Here is a 24,312-nt window from a genome sequence, read left to right as displayed (position 1 = left end):
TCAGAAGCGCTTCTGGAGGGCAGTCTGGATGTTCTTCAGCAGGCCCCACTTAGCTCGGTTCTTCCCACGCCCATCTGGGGTTACCACCTGCAATGAGAAGCAGAGCCATGACACCAGCCACAGGGAAAATAGTAGCTTCCAGGAGCACGGCCAGTACCATGTACCACACCCTCACACATTATCTCATTAACTCCTCATGATGGCCACATGAAGCAGGTGCCGCTGACCCCCTTGTTTGGATGAGGACACTGAGGCTTAGAAGGATTAGGTAGCTTTTTGTTTTTCTAAAGTCATACTCCTAATATGTGGCGAGACTGGGATTTTGGAGACCAGTTTCTACTTCCTTTAAGTCACTGCATTTAACTGAGTGCTGTGACTTCAGGTGGGCTTCTTCATAGAGCAGCCCTCCAGAGTGTCCCCTCAGCCCCTGGAAATTCCTTCTGTCATAGCTGTTATAATTTGTAAATTCCATTAATTCAGACTCTTAACAGACTGAACGTCTTGACTGGGTTGTAGGGGTGGTGATAAGTCTTTCATCTCTGTAACCTCAACACTGGTTAAGGTAAAGAGAAGGTTCTCAGAGAAGTGGATGAGAGGTGAATAGAACCACAATTTGTAAATCTGCCAATTGCCTCTCTCTGATGCTTCACACTGTCTTTGATTGCCATGAACTGTCAGAGCTATCTGGAAAGGGCAGACTGTGCTGGGCAATTGTCCTACAGATCTAACCAACTCAGCTTACATGTGTCTCTCCCTGCTTTACCTTGAAGGTGCTGGGTTTCCCCAGGCTTCTGGTCTGGCAGCATTCCTGTTCCTTCCCAGTACATTTACTGTAGAGGCATTTAGGAAGTGAGGCTGAGATCCAGGGATGAGGGATAGCCCACTGGATCAGTGGACTCTATCTAGACAGATCAGGACTCACAGGGCAGATGGGGTAGGGATACATTTTGGGTGGTGAAGAGTGGTGTTTGTACAATGTCCCTATATGCAAAGCTTTTAACTTTTTATATTTGTATTCAAAAGGAAAGGGCAAAAAAAGAAATAGACAGTGATTATCATTATGCCCTTTACTTTTACCAAATTTTTTAATTTTAAAGAAAACAGGGCTTCATATAAGGTAAAGATCATATTACATGCATAACACTAGGTTGCCCATTGCTGGATAAAGATGGAGATAATACAGAGACACAGCCTTGGTAAAGATAGTGGATATAGTATAAGATATACACATCAAACTAACAGGGGTGATAATGAAGGGATAACAGTGTTGTGGTGGGGTTGGGAATTGACTCATAAAACATAGGGGATTTGAATTCTGCTATAAAGTAGTCAGGGTCTCCAGAGAGAAAGATCATGTGTGATGTGTGGTGGGGCAGTGAGGATTGGGGCATGTTTATGAACAAAGGGATCAGATGAAACAGGACAAAAGAAATAGAGAACAGAACTTGAGATACCAAAGAAATTGAAATGATAGTTGACATCCTCTTCCCTGCCCAAATGCTTGGATGGTTTTCCAAATGAATTCTAACAAACTTTTAGGAAAGAGTTGTTAAGAAAACAGGAAAAGAGCAAAAGTTGCCTACCTCATTTTATAACCTAATAAACTATTGTTTCTGAAGCCAGATAAAAACAATATAAGCAAAATATTATAGGTCTAGTTCACTTATGACCATAGGTACAATAATTCAAAATAAAATATGAGCTAACTAAAACCAAATATGTTAAATAATCACATCATGATCACACAAGGTTTATTCCATGAATGCAAGTCAAGCTTAACATCAGATAATCAATGTAATTCATTCCATTAAGGCCTAAAGGAGAAGAATCATATGATTGTCTCAAACAATACAAAAAGGCATAAGATTGTACAGAAATTTAGAAGTAGAAAGAAATTTCCTTAATGAGAATTATACCACCAAAGCTAAATACAAAATCATCATAGCCCAATGGAGAAGCTTTAAGATCAGGAATAAGACAAAGATGCCAAGTATTTCAGCTTGTATTTTCTGTGGGACTCATGCCCCTAGCCAAAAGTATAGGAAAAGAAAAGACATAGAAGTTCAAGGATTGTAAGAAAAAGCTATAACTACCATTATTCATAAATGATAGGTCATAGCCTAGAAAAACAAGCAAAATCAGCTGATAAACTCTCAGAATAATAAAGAAGTTTATCAAGATTGCTGGAATCTGGGGCACCTGGGCAGCTTAGTCAATTAAGCATCTGCCTTTGGCCTGGCTCATGATCCCAGGGTCTTGGGATCGAGTCCTGCATCAGGCTCCCTGTCAATGGGGAGACGGCTTCTCCTTCTCCCTCTGCCCCTGACCCCCTCGTGCTCTCTTTCTCGCTCACTCTATCTCTATCTCAAATAAACAAATAAAATCTTTTAAAAAAGATTGCTGGAATCAAGATTAATGCCTAAACACCAATAGTTTTTATTTATTTTTTTAAAGATTTTTTAATTTATTTATTTGACAGACAGAGATTACAAGTAGGCAGAGAGGCAGTCAGAGAGAGGAGGAAGCAGGCTCCCTGCTGAGCAGAGAGCCCGATGTGGGGCTCAATCCCAGGACCCTGGGATCATGACCTGAGCTGAAGGCAGAGGCTTTAACCCACTTAGCCACCCTGGCGCCCCACCAATAGTTTTTATTTTAAACCAGCAATACATTAGAAAATATAATAAAATATAAGATAATATTCATAATATCTACAAAAGTCTGCAAACTATTTAGTTTAACCAGGAACATATAATACCTCTATAAGAAGAATTTAAAAGCCCAAGTGAATCACATTGAAGATGATTTGAATAAATGTCAGGCCTATTACAAAAATATCAAATGCCTCCAAATTAATTTAGAGACTCAATGCCTTCTTAATCAAATTCTATTCTGGATATTCTTCTTTTTTTTCTTTTTTTTCAGGAATTCAATTTACTTACTCCAAAATTTATATGAAGGAACAAATTTTTATGATTATTCAAATAAACTTTAAGAAAGAAGGGTAACAGTCAGACTTTCCTTAGCAGTTCATCAAGACAGAGCACAAAGCTGAGGTTAAACAATAAAACCAGTGTGGTATTGATATAGAAACAGACAAATATGCCTACAGGAGGCTGTAGAGAGCTCAGAGACAGACCCCTACATATATGGCACTTTAATATAAGATGGTAGTGGTACCTTTACCATATACGAATGAAGAAGATATTGCTTGGTGGATGCTATTGGGAAAAGTGGCTCACTAGATGGTCAAAAGCAGTGCATCCCTATGCAGCCCTACATGGATGAGCTCTGGATGGATGAAAGTTCTAAATTTGCCAGGTAAAACTGAAGTTAATAAAGGAATTATGTGGGAGATTATCTTTGTGATCTAAGCCTATGGAAGGACTTTCTTAAACAAAACTTCAAAAGGTCAAACCAGAAGGGAAAAATAATTGATGAGTTTGATCATATCAAAATGGAAATTTTCTGCTGTTTCATGAAATACACTGTGAGCAAAGTTAATAGACAAATGTCAGAATGGAGAAGATATTAACAATGTCTAAAGCCGTTATCTGGACTATATTGGGACACCCTGCAAATCACCTAGAAAACAAAAAATGCAATAGAAAAACGGGCAAAGGATATTTTTCAGGCTATTTACAGAATAGGAAATCCTGAAAACTAACAAGTATATGAAATGAAATTTCAAACAATAAGGAGACAGCACTTTGTACCTATTGGATTAGCAAAATAGTAGAAAGCTGGATCGTGCCCACATGCATTTGGTCCCTAGGTTGTGAGGGCCCTTGTTCATTCCGTATGGACCCATACATGCATGTACTGACATCAAGTATGCACGTACTCTACAACCCAGCAATTTCACTCATGGTATATATCTGATAAGGGCTGAATTGTTTCTTCCCAAAATTTATACCTTGAAGTCATATCCCTAGTACTTCAACATGTGCCTCTACAGTTGACCTTTGAACTATGCAGGGGTTAAGGGTACTGACCCCCTGCACAGTTGAAAATCCATGTATAACTTTTTAGTGCCCCAAAACTTAACTATTAGTAGCCTACTGCTGACCAGAAGCCTTACTGATAACATAAAAGGTCAATTGACACACATTTTTTATATTTATTATATGTTATATTCTTATAATAAAGATAGAGCAAAGAAAATGTTATTAAGACATCATAAGGAAGGGAAAATACATCCTGCACAGCAAAAAATCAGTGTATAAGTGGACCCACACAGTTCAAACCTGTGTTGTGCAAGGGTAAACAGTATTTGGAGGGAGGGCCTTTATTTCTTTCTTTTTCTTTCTTTCTTTATCTATTCATTATGTTGTGTTAGTCACCATACAGCACATCATTTGTTTTTGATGTAGAGAGGACCTTTAAAGAAGAGATTAAGTTGAAATGGGGTCATTAGGGAGGGCCCTGATCCTTATAAAAGGACTGGTATCCTTATAAAGGTAGGAAATTTGGACACACAGAGACCTGCTAGAGGTGTCCTACACAGAGAAAAGGCCATGTGAGGACACAGGAAAAAAGCAGGTGTGCAAGCCAAGGAGAGAGGCCTCTGAGAAAACCAGACCAGCCAACAATATGATTTGGGATTTCTGGCTTCCAGAACTGTGAGAAAATACATTTCTATTGTTTAAGCCGCCCAAATCTGTAGCATTTTGGTATGGCAGCCCTAGCCAACAAATACAATGTTCCAGAGAAATTCTTACACCCCATACTGCCCACAAAGTGTCGGGAAAAAGGTTCTTCACTGCAGCACTATAGGAGGTCACTTGGGTGTCCGTCCTGACAGAGTGGACAGGTAACATGGTGCCCAAAGGACAGCATCAGGAATACGGGACTGAGTGTGCATAACGACAGGGCTAGAGCATAAAAATCCAGCGTTCAGGGAGAAGAGGTGAGAAACAAAGTAAGCTATGTGGCCCAATACTGTTTGTGCAAATTACCAACACGTTCAAAAGAGTACACACCATGTAAGAACTGATGAAAGCAACAAGATCCACATAAACTGTGTTGGAATGGATGTCTGGGAAGGAATGGCCACAAAAAGGAATACATACAGAGACAAGAAAAGGGCCTTGCATAAACCAATGCTGAAAATGGACCATGAACTGAAGTGTATGATTAACTCAACCCTCTGTGTATGAGGTTAAAAATAATAGATCTGGCTTGACCTAAATTATCCTCACTCCAGGGTTCAAGTCTATCTGCAGAGCAATAGGGAGAGACTAATAGGGTTCTATTTGCATGAAGATTGAGGAGCTCTTGGCAAAGAATGAATTCTAAGGAGATAGAGAGTGCAAGCCCATTTTTATTTCATTTCAGGGCAGGAAGCTGCTATGAGTATGTGGGTGGTGTGGGGTAGGTTTGGGGCAGTTATTTCTGAGTGTGGGACGGTGTTGATCCCTTTGACTGGCCTGCAACCCCACCTCCTGAAGATGCGGATCTCAGCCTAGACAGAAGGTCTAACGTAGGTACTAAGGTAAAACCACAAAGTAAGATCCCTAGAAGGCTGGGCAGCCTGGCTCTGTGCTTGGAGTTCCAGCCTGGGCAGGAAGGGAGCAGCACTATACCAACTTGTAGCAGCTGACAGGGCTCCTGAGCACATGGGAGACACACCAGGGGTGACCCTCAGTACAGATGGAGAAGGAATTTGAGAGGATGATTGGGGGCAAGGATGGAAGCATTTCCTAAAGAGCTATCGGGAAAGCCCCTGAACAGTAGCAGTTTGTGACAATTGTTGGGCCTGAATTTTTACTTCCAACTTTGATATAATAGGGAACATCTGGTTTACAGACTGTGACAGACAGAGTAATGGCCCCCAAAGATGCCCACATCATGATCGCGGGAACCTAGGAACATGTTATGTTACACAGCAAAGGGGAATTAAGTTTCCTCCTGAGCTGGTTTTAAGACAGAGAATATACTGAATCATCAAGTGGGTCCAGCGTAATCATGAGTTCTTCGAGTTGGAAGAGAGGGGGCGGAAGAGAGCCAGAGAGTGTGAGAAGGTGTGAGAAGTGTGTGTGTGTGTGAGAAGGACTCAGCCTAATGTTTCTGGCTTGGAAAATGCCGGAAGGGTCCATGAGCCCAGGAATGTGGGCAGCTGCTAGCAGCTGGAAAAGGCAAGAGAATAAACTTCTAGAGTCTCCAGAAGAAACACAGCCTTGTCACAGCTTGATTTTACTCAGTGACACCCATTTTGGAGCTCTGATCTCCAGTATAAGATAATAGGTAAATATGCATAGTTTAAGCTGCTGATTTGTTACGGTGGTAATAGGAAACCAATATGTAGATGGAAAGTTTGATTTCTCATGGGAAGACTTCCTGGAAGTTAGCATAGATTTGAAGTCAGAGGGAGACAAAGTAAAGAGGCTCTTTTGAAATGAAATGGGGGTGGTGGTCAGGAGGTACCCTGGGGACCAGAGGAAGAGCAGGAGGAGAAACAGGCTAAAAGATATATGACTTGTCTAAAAAACACATTTTTCTATTCCTTCAAAACTATCAGTTAGGCTCTTGGATGTTAGAGGCTGTTGGTGGAGGGCTGTGGGCCAAGAGGAGTGAGAAAGACCAGCAGGACACCTGCCCTCCTGGGGCTTATAGCCTAGTGGAATTGGGGCTAGGCACACCAGGTCAAACAATGCCCAATCTTGCCTCTCAAAAAAAAAAGTCCCACTCTCACTGGGTCCCATCCCACCCCAGCATGGGATGCCCTGTCCCCAGGGTGGGGCCCCTGCCAGCCCAGACTTAGCTGAATAACTGTGGTGCAGGGGACAAAGAGCTCCAGCTTGGATGAAACCGAGGTTCCCACTCAACTCCTCCTTCAATTTACATGAGGGCAGACACTTTCCCTTCCTGAGACTCAGTTTCCTTATCTGTAAAATAACTCCCCACCTCCAGTGGTTGGTAGATCAGTGATAATAGACAGTGTCTGACATCGAGTCAGCCTTCAATAAATGGGACCTTTAAAAAGCATTCAAGTTAATTTTCATGCTTCATGTATTATACTTCCAATAAAATCCCTTAAAAATCAGCAAGTCACAGACTATGAAAATCAAATATGAAAGGTGTTATTTCCCCTCCTTTTCAAAAGTACAGATGATGGAAATATTGTATTTTGGATAAGAAATGATTCGGCTACCTCATTACAGCATTTTAAATGAAACCTTTCAGGAATACCTGCATAGAACCAGTGCCAAAGGAAAAGTATTTCGATTTTATAGGAAAGAACTGAAGTCATTACTTTTATGAAGCTTTATAAATGTCATTCAAACACACCATCTTATTTTCATTTGCTATTGAAGCCTTTACTTATGCAAATCATGACAAATGTTAAGGAAGCCAGTGTTTCCCCTGGAATGCTAATATAATCACAAAGAGGGAGGAAGAATTACTTCTGAAGGAAAAATCTATATTGCAGCTTTGCGAGTCAGATAAAAATGAAGCTTCCAGAAAACCTCATTAATTAGTGTTCTGCTCATTTAGAAATTGTGTTAAAAAGCAAAGAAACTGGAATGAGTTTCTTTCCCATATAGGGAGTACAAATTAATCGCATAAACACAATTTTAGGGGGAATGTTATTTCTTGACTGATTGCATAAAACACTTAGCTTTCAGGGTTCTTATGGTACTTTGTAATTATTAATTTTATTCCTTCACTCTTTAATCTAGACATTCATTCATATATTCATTTGTTTGGTCACATTTTCAGTCATGTATTCATTCAATAACCATTAAGAACCTGCGATACGCACAGTGCTGTGGTAAGCATTGTGGGAGAAAGAGAGATGAGTTAGACATGAAGTTTGTTTTCAGGGTTTGGAGCTCAAGATGAAGGACAAAAGATCTACCTAAAAAGGGCCAACACATTTCAGTCTCTCTACCCCTGTCCTTGACCCTAGTATGGAAAAATGACAGGAGATACAGGGGGAAAAAAAAATGTAACAGCATTGAGTGCCCTTCATGGACAAGACATTTTTGAGGAATTCCTAAAAAATTAGACAGCAGTGGGAATTAGAGGAAGGAAAAATCCATAGTCCAAAGGACATACTTCAAAATATGGTAGCAGCTATGGGTGTTCCATGCTTGGGAGAGGAGTGTGGCAACAAGTATTGGGCTCTGAGGCACCAGCCTGACAGGGGATCTGGTGGGGGTAGAGCAAGAGGAGCAGCAAGCATGACTTTCTCATCCCACTTCCTTTCCAGGGGAGTGTCTGACCTCTGTGGGAGCGGGAAGGAGTGCATGAGAGTACTGACCCCAGAGTCAGTCCAGAGGGACTAGAGAGCCTCCACCTTCAGCAGACTTGCTACTGGTACACTGGCCAACAGCATAATCCTGCCCCTCCCCCTGATTCCCCAACCAATCAGATTGAGGTAGCAACCAATCAGATTCTCTTCTGCAAATATTGGACCTGAGACAAAGGGAGCATTGCTAGTCAGATTGTGTTGGTCACACAGAAGTTGGGCCCAGACAATTCAAAACTAGCAAGCTGAATTTAGGGGAGGAGATACTACAAACTAGCTGAAAGTGGTACAGATTCAGACAGAAGCAGACATAGAAGGGTGGGCAGAGGGAGGACAGACAGAGACAGAGAGACAGAGAGAGGAAGGGAGAGGAATTGATTGCTTGTCAGGTCCCTTGGGGATCAGATGTATGTCCTGGCTGGAAGTGGTCTCATGAGACTCCACTCTCTCTGTACCATAATTTCCCTTTTCAAAAGCTGAAATGAATGGACTTACTATCTTTCCTCTAAAGAATCCCCAATTAAGCCATACTAATCTTATCCCAAAGAACATCATCATGGTTATACAGTAAGATAGCTCTGGGAAGTCTTGATATTTTTCTTCCTTTTCTTCTTTGAGTATCAGTAAAATTATACTCATGAATGTATATCCCCTGGGGATATAAAGAAGAGTCAGCCTTACATCTCAAAGAAGATAAGAATAATCCTGTCCCTTCCTTTTGGGAGACCATTCTGACATGCTCAGTGGCTATTCCTTGACTTCCAGATAAACAGCAAATAAAAATTTTTAGTATAACTATGTCCAGAATATTGCATGGGACACATTTATACTCAAATTGTTTTTTGTATGCGTCCTGTATTTACGTTTGTTGAATCTGGTACTGTACAATTGCTCTGAGTCACCACCAGGGCTAATAACGAGCTCTTTTTTTGTCCTTCTTATGCCACAATTATCTGTTTAATAGACCTTGAGGTCCTTGAAGGCAAGGATTATATTTTACTTTCTTCTGAATCTCTACATCCTAAAAGACTGCCTGGCCCAGATGTTTTTCTTTTAATCTAACTGAACTAACAATTTTCAGGCCTCATTTGCCAAGTTGGTTGAGGCCAGCAGCCTTCTCTTTCACCTGAGTTAACAAGTTTTCTGGGATTAGAGGGGGAAGCCACACAGTAGGTTCTGTGATCTTGTGATCATCCTAACAGAGCTGCATCAGAGCTTGTAAAGATTGTGTGTCTTAGAAAAAATGTGCACAGTACCTTGCAGATGTCACTCCATTGCCCAGGACCATTGTCATTGATGGCTCTAACTTTAAACAGATACTCAGTGTTGGGGGTCAAGTTGTGCAGCTCCAGACTCTGCTGCATTATATCCCGGATTTGCCCACAAAGCTCTGTCCGCACATTGTTAGGAGGACTAGTAATGAGTTCATAAAATTCCATCTCAAAAGAGTCCACGTCTTCTGTTGGGCATGTCCAATAAACCTACAAAGCAATGAACATGTGTGTGTGATACTAATATACACCATTCAGCTTTCTTTCCCATAAAGATTTGTGTCATTAACTATCAGTGGGGTGAGTTTAAGCTGACCCCATCTCCTCCAGCTGCGGAGGGTTTTGGCCTAGACTATGTGCAACAGTCTTGAAAGGCTGCTTGATAGGGCCTGACCTGATGCTTGTGATGTATTTAAAGAACAGAAGAATGCTCCTCTGGGTTCTGTTGCCATCAGTCAAATGGCGATGACCACTGGTCTCCTGACACAGCTAAGTAAGGTAGTTCCCATTTATTGAACACCTTCTATGCATCAGATTCTGTGTCTGACATTGCCTAACTCACCTAGTCTTCACAACACCCTGGAAGGGAGATTTTATTTTCTCACTTCACAGTTGAGGCTCAGGAAGGTTACATTTAGCAAATTCTAATAGAACCACAGACTACTAGAAGATGAAAAGTGTATCTATTCCATCCCTCTGTTTTACCCACAAGGAAGTAGAGTACCAGAGAGGTGAAAAGACTTACCCAAGTCATGAAGAATATATGTTCACACTCAAAACATAAAATATCAACATTTGCAAAGAGATATACTAACAACTAGCAGGTTGTGCCTGGCATATAAATATTTTATACTGCTTCTATTTCTAAATAGATATTGTATTCTTTAAGTTTTAATAAATTCAAATGTTCTGTTTATAAAATTAATTTATAATTACTCATAAGTGCATAGATTTTTATGACTATATATAGTTATTTTTATATATTTATACTTTAAAATCTTTTATAAATTTATATAATTCATAAAAAAAATTAACATTTGGGGCGCCTGGGTGGCTCAGTGGGTTAAGCCGCTGCCTTCGGCTCGGGTCATGATCTCAGGGTCCTGGGATCGAGCCCCGCATCGGACTCTCTGCTCCTCAGGGAGCCTGCTTCCTCCTCTCTCTGCCTGCCTCTCTGCCTACTTGTGATCTCTGTCAAATAAATAAATAAAATATTAAAAAAAAAATTAACATTTTTCCTGATTACCAAAACTAACATACTCATTGTAAAAGACTTGGAAAATACAGAAAAAATATAAAGGATGAAAGTAAATATCACTTATAATTCTAAAGTTCAGTTAATAATTAATTTCTTTCCAATTTTGAAACACACACAGAGATACATATAGTTTGGATTATATTGCTTTGATTCCTACTTTCTTTCACTTTTTATATTTTACATATTTCCCTATCTTATGAAAAACTTTAAAAAGCACCATTTTAATAACATTCCCATAAGTGATTTAATCCTTCTAAAGTTGAACATTTAGGTTATTTCTAACTTTACACTAATAAATAATGATGCAGTGAAGACTTTTAGGGCATGAATCTTCATCTGAAATTTTAATCATTTCTCTGGGAAAGATTTCTAGAAATAAGATTGAGTTTTTAGAAAAAAAAACTCCTTAGGATTTTTCAGATGCATATTGACAAGTTATAAGACAAACTTTGAGAATGTTTTTATGCCAATAGCCTAAAGAGGACTCTCAACCATCATTTGTGAGAGAAGTCAACACAGATTTCATCTGGGCATTACTAGCACTATGGTTCCCATGTAAACTCCATTCTACAATCCTAATGGGGATCAATGATATCTTCACATCAAATACCACTATTTGGCAGTAGGTTTAGGTGTCCTCTCTTGACAATGTCTTGACTAGGTCTTCCTGTGTAGGTCCCTTTCTTGGGCTTATCCAGGGACCACTAACTGGTGATGTGGTGTGACGACAGTTTTCCAAGCCCAAGTATGGAGCTACCATCACCAGTTCTTCCCTTCCAGAGCAAGAAACTGCCAATCTCCTAAACAGTCTAGGATTCAGCGAGAGACCTAAGGCCATCACTGAGCTAGTGTCACACACACTGCAGGCTTTGCTGATCTAGGATCATTTGGAATGAAGGCTCACCTGCTCAGTTATGGGCATCTCTTCTGTGAAGAGCAGATATACTTTGCTGTGTCTGAGAGCCTGTGGGAAGGTATATTCTACTTTGCAACGTAAGGTCATTCTTACTGGCAATTATAGACTCTAAAACATAGATTATGATGTCTCAGGAGAACAGCAAAGTAAATCTTGGTCAGCGTCTGGCTTTCATTTTCTTGTTTTTAGACCTTTGATATTAAAGTGTGGTTTGCAGACTGGTAGCAATGGCAACACCTGGAAGGTTGTTAGAAACACAAAATCTCAGGGCCCTCTGAGACCCATTGAAACAGAATCTGCATTTTAACAAGACCTCCAGGGGCACATTAATGTTTGAGAATCGACGGTTTCGACTTCAAGGATGCTAAAAGTCTTTGGGAGTGTTCTCAGATTATGGGGGCAAAATATGGGTTCTGCCACATGAAAGCAGGCCATAGGCTGGCCTGGGAGATTCCCTGTAGGGAACCCTAAGAGAGGCAAGGTTTGCTCTAATAGAGTATCTAATTGCAAGTTAATCTGTTTCTCTCCCTGAACCTTAATAACACATTCTATAAACAGTTCAATTTAGGTTCAGCTGGATTTGAAAGGAATGTGTTTTTTGTTTGTTTTGTTTTGTTTTTAAAGATTTTATTTATTTATTTGACAGACAGAAATCACAAGTAGGCAGAGAGGCAGACAGAGAGAGAGGGGGAGGCAGGCTCCATGCTGAGCAGAGAGCCCAATGTGGGGCTCAATCCCAGGACCCTGAGATCTTGACCTGAGCAGAAGACAGAGGCTTTAACCCACTGAGCCACCTAGGCAACTCTTGAAAGGGATGTTAAGGGAAAGGTCATTTGTCCATGTTAGGCCAAGAGAGTCAAGGAGGAGTCATGCTCCCTGAAGTCAGATGACGGGAGTTGTAGGGGTCTATGAGAGATTCACACCCCCAAAAATCTGAATCTCAGGCAATAAGAATTGGAATTCTATTGGGAAATATCCTTCCATTCTTTTTGAACCATGGAGAGTATGGAGACTTTCTTTAGGAAAGGTAGTAATTTAGAGGAATCACAGCTGATAGATAATGGAGCCTGTATTTCTAATTTGATTTTCTATGTTCTCTCTACTATTACAGGATTTCCCCTGAGAAATATAACACCCTCCAAGCAGTCTCTTCAAGTTACTTTGGTTCCCAAATTGGGTTGCCCTTGATATGGGGTTGGAGCTTTCAGATGTATTTTTGACTAGGAATTAAATACATTGTTTGGTTTAAGCTAATCTTGAGGTATTTAAGATTTTAGGAACTTATCCCTTTTCAATGGGTTCAGCATGAAGAATCCAGAGGAACAGATTAGAGTGACTGGACCCTAGAGATCAAAGAGATAAGTGCATCCTTTCCTGACTACCCACCTCCACTCTGTACCTCACATTCCCCTGCCTTCCCCATGGGACCAGAGCCTTTCTTACCTTGGCAGCTCTAGGATATACCAGAGTCTGGTAGATTACAATTGGGCCTGGGGTCTTCACAGTACCATCATTGAATGAGTACCAGTTGTGGAAGCTGCTGCTATTCTGCACAGACTGGTTGTCTGCCCCTGCACTCCAGTAGGTATAGAGGCCGTCTGTGGGTTTAGCGGGTGCTGCGGACTGGGCTCTCCCATAGGCTTCCAGACCCATCTTGGCCTTCTCACCGTTGGTGACATTGAAGGACAATAAGGAGGAGCTTCGTTGGTATATCTGCTGGTTGCCGAAGCTGTGAGTGCTGAAAGTGACCTTCCTGGCAATCATCATTTCTGAGTGCATGGGATAGGGGGAGGGCAGGGAGTCCCCTGAGGAGCATACCTTCTTGGGTCCTGTGGGGAAGAGCTCATGAATGGCACTGGAGAGCTCAGCAAAGTCCAAGGGCATGCAGTTCAAGGAGTGTAGCCGGAGCTGTGGGTCAGGCCTGTAGGTGCTCTGGATGCCATCTTCGATCTGGTCCACCAGAATCTTGGCAGACTGCAGGAACGCCACCTGGCCTGTCTCTTTCAGGGCTTCCTTAGAATAGGCAATCAGGCCATCCATTTCATTAACTTTCATGGTTGTTACGTACACATATTTTTCAATCTCCTTCTGCCTGGACACCTCCAGATTCTCTATCTGCTCCATGATAGACTTCTCCTTCTCCTGTAGAATGCTGCGCAGCTTGAGAAATCCATTTCGGATCTCTTTTCGCTTCACCTCCTTGTCAGCCTTAAAGCTGTTTTTTAAAATGTTGAACTCCATTAGGTCATTATCAATCTCATAGCGGACTGTAAAACAACCAGGTTAGTTACTTTGGTTAAAATTTTCATCTCCCCAGATGTCAAAGCCAGTAGAAGACTGGAGCGAATTCCCTTGGACCCCATGAAAGCAGGCAGAGAGGGAGGGAAGGCACTTATAGTTGAACTGAAATAGGCTAGAACAGGTTTATGAGGTGCATCTGGCCTCCCTCAGGAATCCCCTCTTGGCCTCCTTGTCTAATGCTTCCCTCAGGAATAACAGCCTTTCTTTCCTGGCACAGTTATAGCTATAGTAGTCTCTGTAGCTCTGGGTCGAAACTGACAATTCAAGGCCATCCTTGATATAAGTTTTTACCAGACTTCTCTTATCAGCATGTGGGACTTAAGAAGAGGTGATGTCACAAAGTGACTAGTTTTCCATGTGTGAAAGAACTAAATTTTCTGAGAACTAAATTTTTGAAATTTGAAATTTTGAAACTAAAATTTTGAAATTGAAAACCTAGCCCTAGACAACAGTAGGAAATCAGCTGGGCTCTCTCTCTTGCCTTCCCCCTATTTTCTTCCAAGAAAGAGTCCACTGTTGCACTTCAAGTAGAACCCCAATTTCTCCTGTATCCTCTTACGTGGCTTTTGGATTATAAATTCACTCAGTCATTCAACAAACATTTACTAAACACCTCTTACAGGTCATATGCCTTCCAAAGTACTAGGGATACATATATGAATATGAGAGGGCACCGATGCTCAAGGCACTCATAAATTCAATAATACTATAGTATAGAGGATGCTCTGAAAGAAAGTATGTAGCGCAACTCTGTGAAATGAGCACCTGTTTTGGCTTTACAGGGATTTAGGCATCAGGCAGTGACAACTATGTGAAGATGTGTCAACCTTCTGTGGCCTAGTCTAAAGGTAAGATCCTCCCCTGAATGGTCAACTTTGTAGTGAATTGATGGGCTATAATTCTCACCAAATTTTACTCAGGAGTAGGGTGCCCCAGAATTTTTGTACTTGGTTCTTAACATAGTCCTGAGTACACAGTAAACTAGACCTCTGTCAGTGGTGGCCACTGTAATAATAATGTGCATTTGAGTAAGAGAAACCCAGGAGTCCTGCTGGACCATGAGAACAGGGACGGTGGCTGTCTTGGTTATCACTATGACAGAGGGGTATAGAAGGGCTTGGGAGGTATTTATTGAGTGAAAGCCAGTCTGCCCTATTTTCTAACATCTTTGGGGTATATGATACTCTCTGGCCGCTTTTGTGAAGCTGCTGTTTCCTCTGCCCACCTCCTCCCTCATACTGGCTCAGAAGCAGTGCAGATGGGGGCTGAACAGGAAACAATCAGGGTGATTGCAGAGGTGCTGAGAAGTGCTCCCTGCTCTCCCCGACCAAACCCTACGGTGGCTTATGGCAGTTGAAATTCCACACTATTCATTAATTTCTTTGACTATTCAATAAATACTATTCTGTTGACTATTCAGTAGTTACTCACTGACTGCCAAAGACACCTGCATAGGGAATTTCTTGCTTTATTAGGGATTAAGTTTATGTAAAGTCCTGAGAGGTAGGATAAAAATTCCTTAGATGAGGGGGAAAGAGGCAGCACCAGGAAAAAAGAAAGAGGAGGCCAGAAGCACCCTTCCCCCAGTCTTATAAATATGGCAGCTTTGCAAGAGCTGGTCTTAGATCACAGTTAAATCAAAATCTTTTTCAGGCAGTACACTTAAAAGTAGCTATTGCTTATTAAACATTTATTATGGACCAGATCTATATGATACACATATTATGGGTCACATCCCTGTATTATCATATATAACACTTATCTTCCTATGAGGAAGATATTGTTCCCATTTACAGATGAGAAAACTAAGGTTCAGAGAGGTTAAGTTTTGGTTCAGTGTCAACAAAGCAAGTAAATGGGAGAAACCAAGGCCTGTCTCTAATTCTATTTGTCTGACTCCAAAGTCTATGTTCTTAGTTGCTCCAACAGTGGTTTTCAGCCCTCTGTGAGCATCAGAATCTTCTGGGGAACTTTAAAGAAAACTCTGCTCTTGGCCTCACTTGCTGAGATTCTGAATTGGCCTGAGTCAAGGCTCAGGAATCCAGAAAAGGCAGTTTGTAGCTGCATTTAGAATCTAGTCCAAGGGATCTTCTAGGGATATTTTATAAAAATGCAGATTCCCATGAAATTGCTATGGGTGCTGTCTGATTCTGCATGCCTGATAGGCTCCTGGGTGATCCCACTGTTGCTGGTCCTCATTATTGAAGCTCCCCAGAGGGTTCCCATGTGCAGCTGGGGTCAACACCACAGATACAATCAATTGACCCAAACTTGATCTTCCCTCCAGGGCCCAGAGTTTCTCAGTGTATTGTCAGGTCATCTGCTTTTGAATTACCTGAAGATCTGTAAAAAATGCAGATTTATGGCACCTTCCCCAAAAGCGAATTGAGTTCTTTTTTTTTTTTTTTTTTTAAAGATTTTATTTATTTATTTGACAGAGAGAAATCACAAGTAGGCAGAGAAGCAGGCAGAGAGAGAGGAGGAAGCAGGCTCCCTGCTGAGCAGAAAGCCCGACGTGGGCCTCGAACCCAGGACCCGGGATCATGACCTGAGCCGAAGGCAGCGGCCCAACCCACTGAGCCACCCAGGCGCCCTGAAAGTGAATTGAGTTCTTAAGAGCAAGTTTGAACCCTGGTTAAAAAAACTGGGGGGAGGTGGTGGTTTCCTTAGCAAGGATGGACAGGGCTAAATTCTTTACCTACGTATAAATGGATATGCCTTGAAGGTGATCCCCATCGTCTTCCAGTTGCTGGGCTCCCTGGAGTTTGTACTGGTGTCCCCTTACATTGAATTGAATTTCATTGTCCGACTTCTAGGTGCCCTGGACTCTGAGAAAACTACCTTGGGTTTCTCCTGTGTTAAAAACCTAGGCTTCTTGTGGTTACATGGGGCCACAGCAGACAGTAGGCAGCAGCCCCTTCCCTACACTGAGGCCCCAGAGAATGCAGCTATGCCCAGGCAGTGAGTCTACCTTAAGAAAACCCACTAGGAAACAAAGGGGCTACCCATTTGCTTGGCATTGTGGCTCCCATAGAATTTCTTTAGTATAAACGCTTCCCTGGTGGTGGTTCTAAAACTGACTAAATATCAATTGATAAACAATAATTCCTAGAAGAAGCAACTGAGTAATGGAGGTATTCCTGAAATATGCATGCTAGTGAGATTTCAACATTGACTTAATTCTTTTCTTCTGCAAATTGGGAAAATACCAAAGACATCGAACTCTAGTGACAAAACACTTTAGATACTAGATACTAGTATCACAGATACTAGAAGATCAAATTTATCACTTTCCAAAAGAGGAACCGAGGTCCAAGGTCATGAAGATTGTAATCAAGATTATAGAATCTTTCTGTGATGATTATGTGGCAGATACTTTTTTGCGTGCTACACATAAGTAACCCATTTGGTCCTCACTACCACGCAAAGGAGTTACTATTACTATGCCTGCTTTACAGATGAGAAAAACCAAGGCACAGGGAGGTTCAGAGGCTGCTGGTGGTTGCCAGGTGTGCACACTAGGCCAGTGCCTTACAGCCTAGCAAAGTGTTTCTCAGTGCTTGGACTGCCCCACTAGATGGGGAAGACTCCCTAGGCTGCCCAGAGCCCTTTTACCCAAGAGTTCTTGAACTAGAAGTTACTGTGAAGGAGAGGGAAGGGGACCAGTACCTGCTTTGAACTTGGCGATGGCAGTGAAGAGTGCAGCGGCCCTCTCAGAGCAGGCATCGATGAGGCTGATGGTGTCATGGCCATTGTGGAAAGCTGTCTTGCAGAAGGTGCAGAGCAGCTCGTTGTCGTGGCGGCAGTACTCAATGATGCGGCTGGACGGGTGGTGGATGCAGATCTTCTCGTCCTGGTCCTCGGTGCTGGTGTCCACGAAGACATGGTCCTGCATGGCCACATCTGAGTGGAAGGTCTTGAGGCAGTCGTTACACAGGTTGAGCCGGCAGGTGATGCAGCGCTTGTAGGCAATGCGCCGGTTGCGGCAGACCTGGCAGACGATGGGCCCAGAGGAGCGGTCGAAGCGCCACTTGAGGTAGCCATGCTGCTGCATGTAGCGCTTGGTGAGGCGCCCGCGCAGGTAGTTCTCAGGCAGCTGCATCTTGTGGCTGTAGGGCATGCAGTGTGAGCGGTTGCACACGGGGCAGATGAGGATGAAGAAGTTCTCGGTGACCTCGGCGTGCTTTTGCAGCTGTCGCAAGCACTTCTCACACAGGCTATGGTTGCAGGGCAGCATGAACGAGTGCAGGCGCAGCCGGCTGCACATGGGGCATGAGAGATGTTCCACCAGGTTGCTGTTTGGGGGCATTGTTTTCACCTCGTCCACCTGGGTGTCGCTGCTCCCGATGCGCAGTGCAGTCTTGGAGCTGGAAGGGGAAGCAGATGTGGGGAGGGCTTTAGGAGGTGGACTCCAGAGCTCATCCCGTTTCCAGCCCCTGAAAGAACTGGGGTGGGGGGATGGGTCACTGTGAGGCAGGCCAGTGTGAAGGCGGGGAGCATGAGCTCCATGCCAGGGCTCCAGGCCAGGGCTCCATGCGAGGGCTCCCCAGTTCTAAACCTGCCCAGGCTATTCTTTTAGCTTGGTAACCTCAGGTCAGTTAATTAACCTCTCTCTGCCTTTTTCCTGGCTATAAAATTAGTAGTCACATTATAGAGTTTCTGTAGGGGATCAAAATTACACTTAATACCCACAAAGCTTGAAAGCAGCCCCTGGAACAGAGTAGGTAGAAGACAACTGCACGTTGTGATTTTTGAGCAGGAGAAAGCAGAAGAGACTGGCCTGGCACCGTGAGCGGGGCCTTGGGGTTGGGGTGATGTTGGCTGAGTGATATGCCCATCAGTAATGTCACAGAATACCAACACGCCACAAAGCCATTCTGAGACTGTGATGGAGCAAAGCAGAAGTAAGACCACTTCATCCTGTTTGAGTGCTGGCAAAACAAGAATATTGTCCAGGCGACAAAAATGACCAAACCTGGCCTATCCTTTTTAGTGGGAGTGTGCTGCTTTTTCACCAGTCGCAATGTTAGGCACCTTGTCTGCCTCCCATCTTGCAGACAAGATTTTTATCCAGATATCCACTAGGAGCTCTACCCCCACTTCCTCATCTAAAATGAGGCTAAATCCCATAATAACTTGCTGAGGTCTTCTTACTGAGACATTTCCCTCTTAACCATGGTGTACGTTCTCACTTGTAGCAATGACTCAGTAAATCCAATCTTGTCTGCCTACAGCTGTGTTCTTGGTGAGTTTTGCTTGGCAGGCACTGACATCATCATTATTTTTGTGTGTTAAGATGGATGGATAAAGTGTCCTTCCCAGGACACCAGGAGTTCCGTCCTGGAGCCAAGCCTCGAACCTGTGTGCTCCAGTCAGCAGACTGATAGGTTAGGCTCTAGGGGCGGATTGGTCATGGTGGAGTGCAGCCTTTAGGGCTGCACTTTTGAGATGAGTTTCTTTACCTCTCCCATTCTCAGTTTCCTCCTCTGTAATCTAGAGCTCAAAGCTCACAATCCTACATCCTTCATGAGAATCTTACAAAGTCTGTATGAGGTAATCCATAATAAAGTGCTCAACTGCTGGTACCTAGTAAGGACTCAATAGATAGGGCCACTGCAATCACTCCCTTCTGGTACTATCCACTAACGTTCACAATGGAGGACAACCATGGTCAAGTCCAGGAGAAGTGTGCTCTTTTACTGTTGTGTGTGTGACTGTGTGTGTGTTGATTCTTTGTCTAATAGCTGAGGCTGATTTCATATATTCTAAGAACAGTGGATGAAGTAAAAGCATACTTATAAAATTCAAGTGCATGTTCTAAGAGGCTATAATCAGGGCAAAAGCAGTTTCTGAAAATAAGTAAGTTGGCTGTGAGGATGGAAATGGAAGCAGATACACAATTTGTGACTATTCCTGTCTCTTCTCTTCTGTTCACATTAGTGATATTTGGGTTTTGATCTTGACATTGTGGGTGCATTATTCTCTGCTTCTGGCTTCTTGTAGTCCCTGTATGCCCCTATCTACTTCCCCATCCCTTAGCCAGGGACCTATATCTTAGAGCCCAGGTAATCAAAGTTGTTACCCAAGCATACTGGAAGGGACTGGCCCTGTGGTGACACTCTTGTGTCACCTTGACTGGCCCTCTTGTGGACACTCAGGCTCCTTGGAAGCTCATCTCTTAGGGATTTGGATGCTGGGTCCTAGGCCTGCTGGTCTCAATGTCCTTAGCTCCATTCCCTCTCTGCTTTCTCAGTCTCGTGCTAGGCCCTGTATGGACTCACTGGAGGTACAGTAAGTCGTACACATGGTAGCTAGATGAACTTCTCTAGTTCAAGAAGGTGGGACTCTGAGAATCATGGTGTAATATAAAGGGAGACAGCATGAGAAATCAGGAAGGAGGGAGGGAGGGTGATGGTGGGGAAAGAGAGAGAGAGACCAGGGCTCAGAAACAGGTAGCCCAGGGATCTGGGATGGAGATGAAAAAGGAAGTGAGAAAGAAATAAGAAAGTAAAAAAAAAAAAGAAATGAGAAAGTCAGAAAGAGTTGCAAGAGACATGAGTGGGACTGAATGAGCAAGGTGCTGAGCAAGAAGTGGCAATGAGGAACAGGGAGGCAGTGATTCAGAAAACAGGAGAGAGGGCATTTGGCAGATAAACCTCAGTGTACCCACAGCCCACCTCCTGACACTTGCAGTAGCATCTCTGACCATCCTCTGAAAGCCTCAGGCTTGGACCTGGGCACTCAGTGCCCATAGTTCCATGCCCAGCTAGCCACCAAACCCAACAGTCTTGCCTTCTTGCCAAGATATCAGGTCTCTCCTATTTTGCACAGCCCCCTCCTTCCAATTTAGGCCTATTCCCCTAGTACCTGAGTGCTCATTGGGTCACCTGGCAGGTCTCCCAGCTTCCCTCTTGTTCCCTCCAGGCCATCTGTTCCTTAGTATCACCTGGAAGCTTTTAAAATTCTGGTGATCAGGTGATACCCCAGACCACTGAAGTCAGGATGGTCCTGGGGATAAGGACCTTTATAAAAATCCCCAGGCGATTCTAATATAAAGCAAAGTTTGGGAGCTACTGACCTAAGGCATCTTCCCAAAGCACAAAAGTCATCCCTCCTGTGTTGAAATGTGGTCAGTGACCCTCCATTGCTAATATGCAGAAGATGGGGCAGTTGAGTCAAGAGAGAGGAATGTGGATGCTGCTTTCTGCACCTGAGATCTTTTGGACTTGTATCCAAGACCCCTGGGTTCTCTACTCATGCATACACCACAAGAGATCCATGAATGGAGAGTAACATTTATTAAGCATCTATCAAGTGCTGGATCCTATTCTTCTCTTGAATTCACTGAATCTTTGCTCATAGAATTGTTTTTCCAGCTTTGAAAAGCTTTAAATCTGCCTCTCATTTTCTGCCTCTCTAATGCTGCCATCTTATAGTTCTGATCTTTGATCATTTCTCATCTAAGAAGTCTGCCTTTGCTACTCCAGACTCCCCTCAAAAGTGACATAAAAGGACTGCCTCCATCAGAACAAGAGGAGAACATGCAGTACTTGACACAGAAGGTTAATGCCCCATGCAAGTAACTGAGACCCCAAGTTGCATGATTTCCAGACAGAAAGAGAAGCCTGGCAGGAGTTGATGGCCATCTGGGGTACTTATAAGGACATAAGGGTCAAAAGTGGCCCGTGGAAGTTGTTAAATTTTCCAATAAGTGTTAAGGTATCAAAAGTTCAAAGGATGAAGGAAAAGGACAACTTATATTTCTATATCACATAACGTATTACAAAGCGCATGCATTAATCCCCATACCCACCAAATCATGGCAGACGCTATACTCTCCACTTTGCAGTACAGCATTTTTAAGGTAAGACACAGAGTCTGGGTTCAAAATTGAGCTGCATCTTACCAGCTAGGTGATCCTGGGCAACTTAACCTTTCAAAGGCTCAGTTTCCTCACTGGCGTGGTGGGTGTGGGGTGAAGGTTGTCTGGGGTCACACGTGCAGTGCCTGGCAGGTGGCTTATGCACTAAGTATCCGGTCCTCCTATCTAGTGCAGGTGAGAGAGCTCAGTGCTCATTACATGGTGGGTGGGAAGTGGATTTGGAACTCCGGGCTAGATGTGGCTATTGGCTGTTTAGGACACGCTTGATTGCCACAAAATTATTGACCTCCTTTGTTGGGATAGAGAAATGGTGGGGCAGGGAGCCCTGGGAGCCCTCGGTGGGCGAGGACACCCCAGGGCTCTGGGCACTCACGAGGTGCGGATGCTGCGGAGGCGGCCCTTGTGGAATGTGATGGTGGCATTGCGGCAGCAGCGGCTCTCGTAGTAGTAGCATTGGAGGTTGCTGCTGGCCGTGCAGCAGCACTTGCAGTTGGGGTCATTGGCCCAGGAGCAACAGCACCAGTGGCAGTTGGGGTTCTCGGAGCAGGTGCAGTGGCAGCACTGGCAGTTGCGCTCATCCTTGTAAGGGCAGGGGAAGCAGGTGCAGTTCCGCTCTGAGGTGAAGAGGAACTTGCAGCACAGACAGGAGCATAATCGAGGACAACATCTCTGCCATGTACAACATGGAGAGCAAACACACATGGCAGTCTCCATGGCGCCTACATGATTGCCACCAGCTGTCTAGAGCTCTTGACACCTTCTCTCTCAGAATCTTGTGGTCTCCTAGGGAGGGGGTGCCTCCTTCCCCCAATGAGGCCCTCAGCTTGGAGGTTGCAAGAGGTTGGCTGTTATGTGGGCTTCACAGGTGGCATCCCTACTAGGAAGCTCCTGGGCTGACATTGACATATATCAGCCTGAGGCCATTTGCTTATGTCACAATCCCTGTCTCCCCACCGTGTCTCACCATGCTGGGTGGGTGAGATGTGGGGGGTAGTGGCATGGGGTGGGGAGCAGATGGACACTCCATGCGTCCATAGGATCAGCTCCAGAGGAGGGTAAATGCAAAGAGTATCCTGGAGGTTTAATTGTCACTTGTTACATTTTGGGTTATGGGGTGGATTCCAGAAGCTATTTCTCTTTGATGATGTTTTCCCTGCAGCTTGAGCTAGTTGACTTCAGGGTATGTCTTCATGGGCTGAAAGGACTGGGTATGATTAATAGGAAGTGGACAGACATGATGTTCCTCTCCTTGGGCCTTTTCTGCATTCACTGAACACTTTATGTGATGAACAAAGCATAATGTTTACAAATCATGGCAATACTACATTTAAGGGGAATCTCCATTTGGAGAAAGAATTAAAGGGAAAAATGATAGGAATTCACTAAGGCACATCCTTCAGTAGTTATTGAGTTTGTCCATTGCCTCATAGCCACTGCTGATTTTTATGAGGCTTCATGCATATGTCACTCTGAATATGTCTTGGCTTTTTTGTAGCATCGTGGGGTTTGGCTGAGGCTCAAGCTCAATTTTCTTACTCCCTCCCCACTCCATGCACCTGATGGTCTCTTATCAAGAGGCTGGAGCTCAGGGACACCTGGGTGGCTCAGTCATTAGCATCTGCCTTCGGCTCAGGGAATGATCCTAGATTCCTGAGATCCAGCCCCACATTGAGCTCCCTGCTCAGTGGGAAGACTGCTTCTTCCTATCCCACTCCCCCTACTTGTATTCCCTCTCTCACTGTCTCTCTCTGTCAAATAAATAAATAAAATCTTAAAAAAAAAAATAAAAGAGGCTGGAACTCCACATGAGAATCTTTAACTCTTCTTTTAAGTATATACTCAGTATTTCTAGAAATGACCTTATATTTTAGGGGAGAATTTTGCTTTCCATTTTATGCATCTTGCAAAGATTAAAAGAAATTTCATGGTCATACTACCTTATGGTATAAACACTGTCTTATTATTTTTCCAAAAAGAAGCAGAAGTGAGAGCTGAATTTGGCTGTAGTTTATTGCATAATTTATTATCTCTCCCTGCGATTATCACCTTTATATTAGGAAAGAACATTCACTGAGTGCTAACTGTGCCAGCCACATATTGATTTTAGATGCCTACAAATGAAAATTCTGGATCATAGGGTATGTGTTTTATTATTTTTTTTTTGATAGATTACCACTAAATTGGTTACCTAAATGAATATGCCAGTTTATACTGACACCAATGATGTATGGGAGACACTTCTCCCCCACATTTTCCCAAACTGAATTTTATCAATATTCCTCTCTATCTTCCAGGCACAGAGGTTTGAGTTTCACTCCTGAATTGATAGTACATTTTAATCATTGGTCTTTGCAAGGATCCTTCTTATTTTAGTTTTTTTAAAAAAAGATTTTATTTATTTATTTGCCAGAGAGAGAGAGAAAGAGAGAGAAG

General features: G+C 43.1%; 1 protein-coding gene across 1 annotated transcript; it reads right to left on the bottom strand.

The window, feature by feature from the left end:
• On the bottom strand, positions 1-22,742 carry LOC111155164 (tripartite motif containing 42). The gene is made up of 5 exons (XM_022515241.1): positions 22,253-22,742; positions 17,667-18,364; positions 13,140-13,963; positions 9,508-9,732; positions 1-87 (listed from the first exon to the last, which is right to left on the bottom strand). Exons 1-5 carry the CDS (start codon positions 22,591-22,593, stop codon positions 1-3), a joined length of 2,175 nt encoding a protein of 724 aa, XP_022370949.1. The 5' UTR covers positions 22,594-22,742.
• Between the last annotated feature and the right edge of the window lie 1,570 nt (positions 22,743-24,312).

The sequence above is a fragment of the Enhydra lutris genome, unplaced genomic scaffold (genome assembly GCF_002288905.1).
Source record: "Enhydra lutris kenyoni isolate GAN:26980312 unplaced genomic scaffold, ASM228890v2 scaffoldscaffold39, whole genome shotgun sequence".
NCBI classification, from domain to species: Eukaryota; Metazoa; Chordata; class Mammalia; order Carnivora; family Mustelidae; genus Enhydra; species Enhydra lutris.
Note: the sequence above shows the minus strand (reverse complement) of the source record. Positions and strands in the feature narration are given on the sequence as shown.

What these genes read in the sequence shown, in the direction of transcription:
- LOC111155164 (XM_022515241.1), bottom strand. Translation starts at nt 22,593, where the DNA reads ATGGAGACTGCCATGTGTGTTTGCTCTCCATGTTGTACATGGCAGAGA. An exon ending in CTCCGCAGCATCCGCACCTC is followed by an intron (nt 18,365 to 22,252) that starts GTGAGTGCCCAG and finishes TTCCCCTTCCAG; the next exon opens with CTCCAAGACTGCACTGCGCA. An exon ending in TATATCCTAGAGCTGCCAAG is followed by an intron (nt 9,733 to 13,139) that starts GTAAGAAAGGCT and finishes ATTGCTTTGTAG; the next exon opens with GTTTATTGGACATGCCCAAC.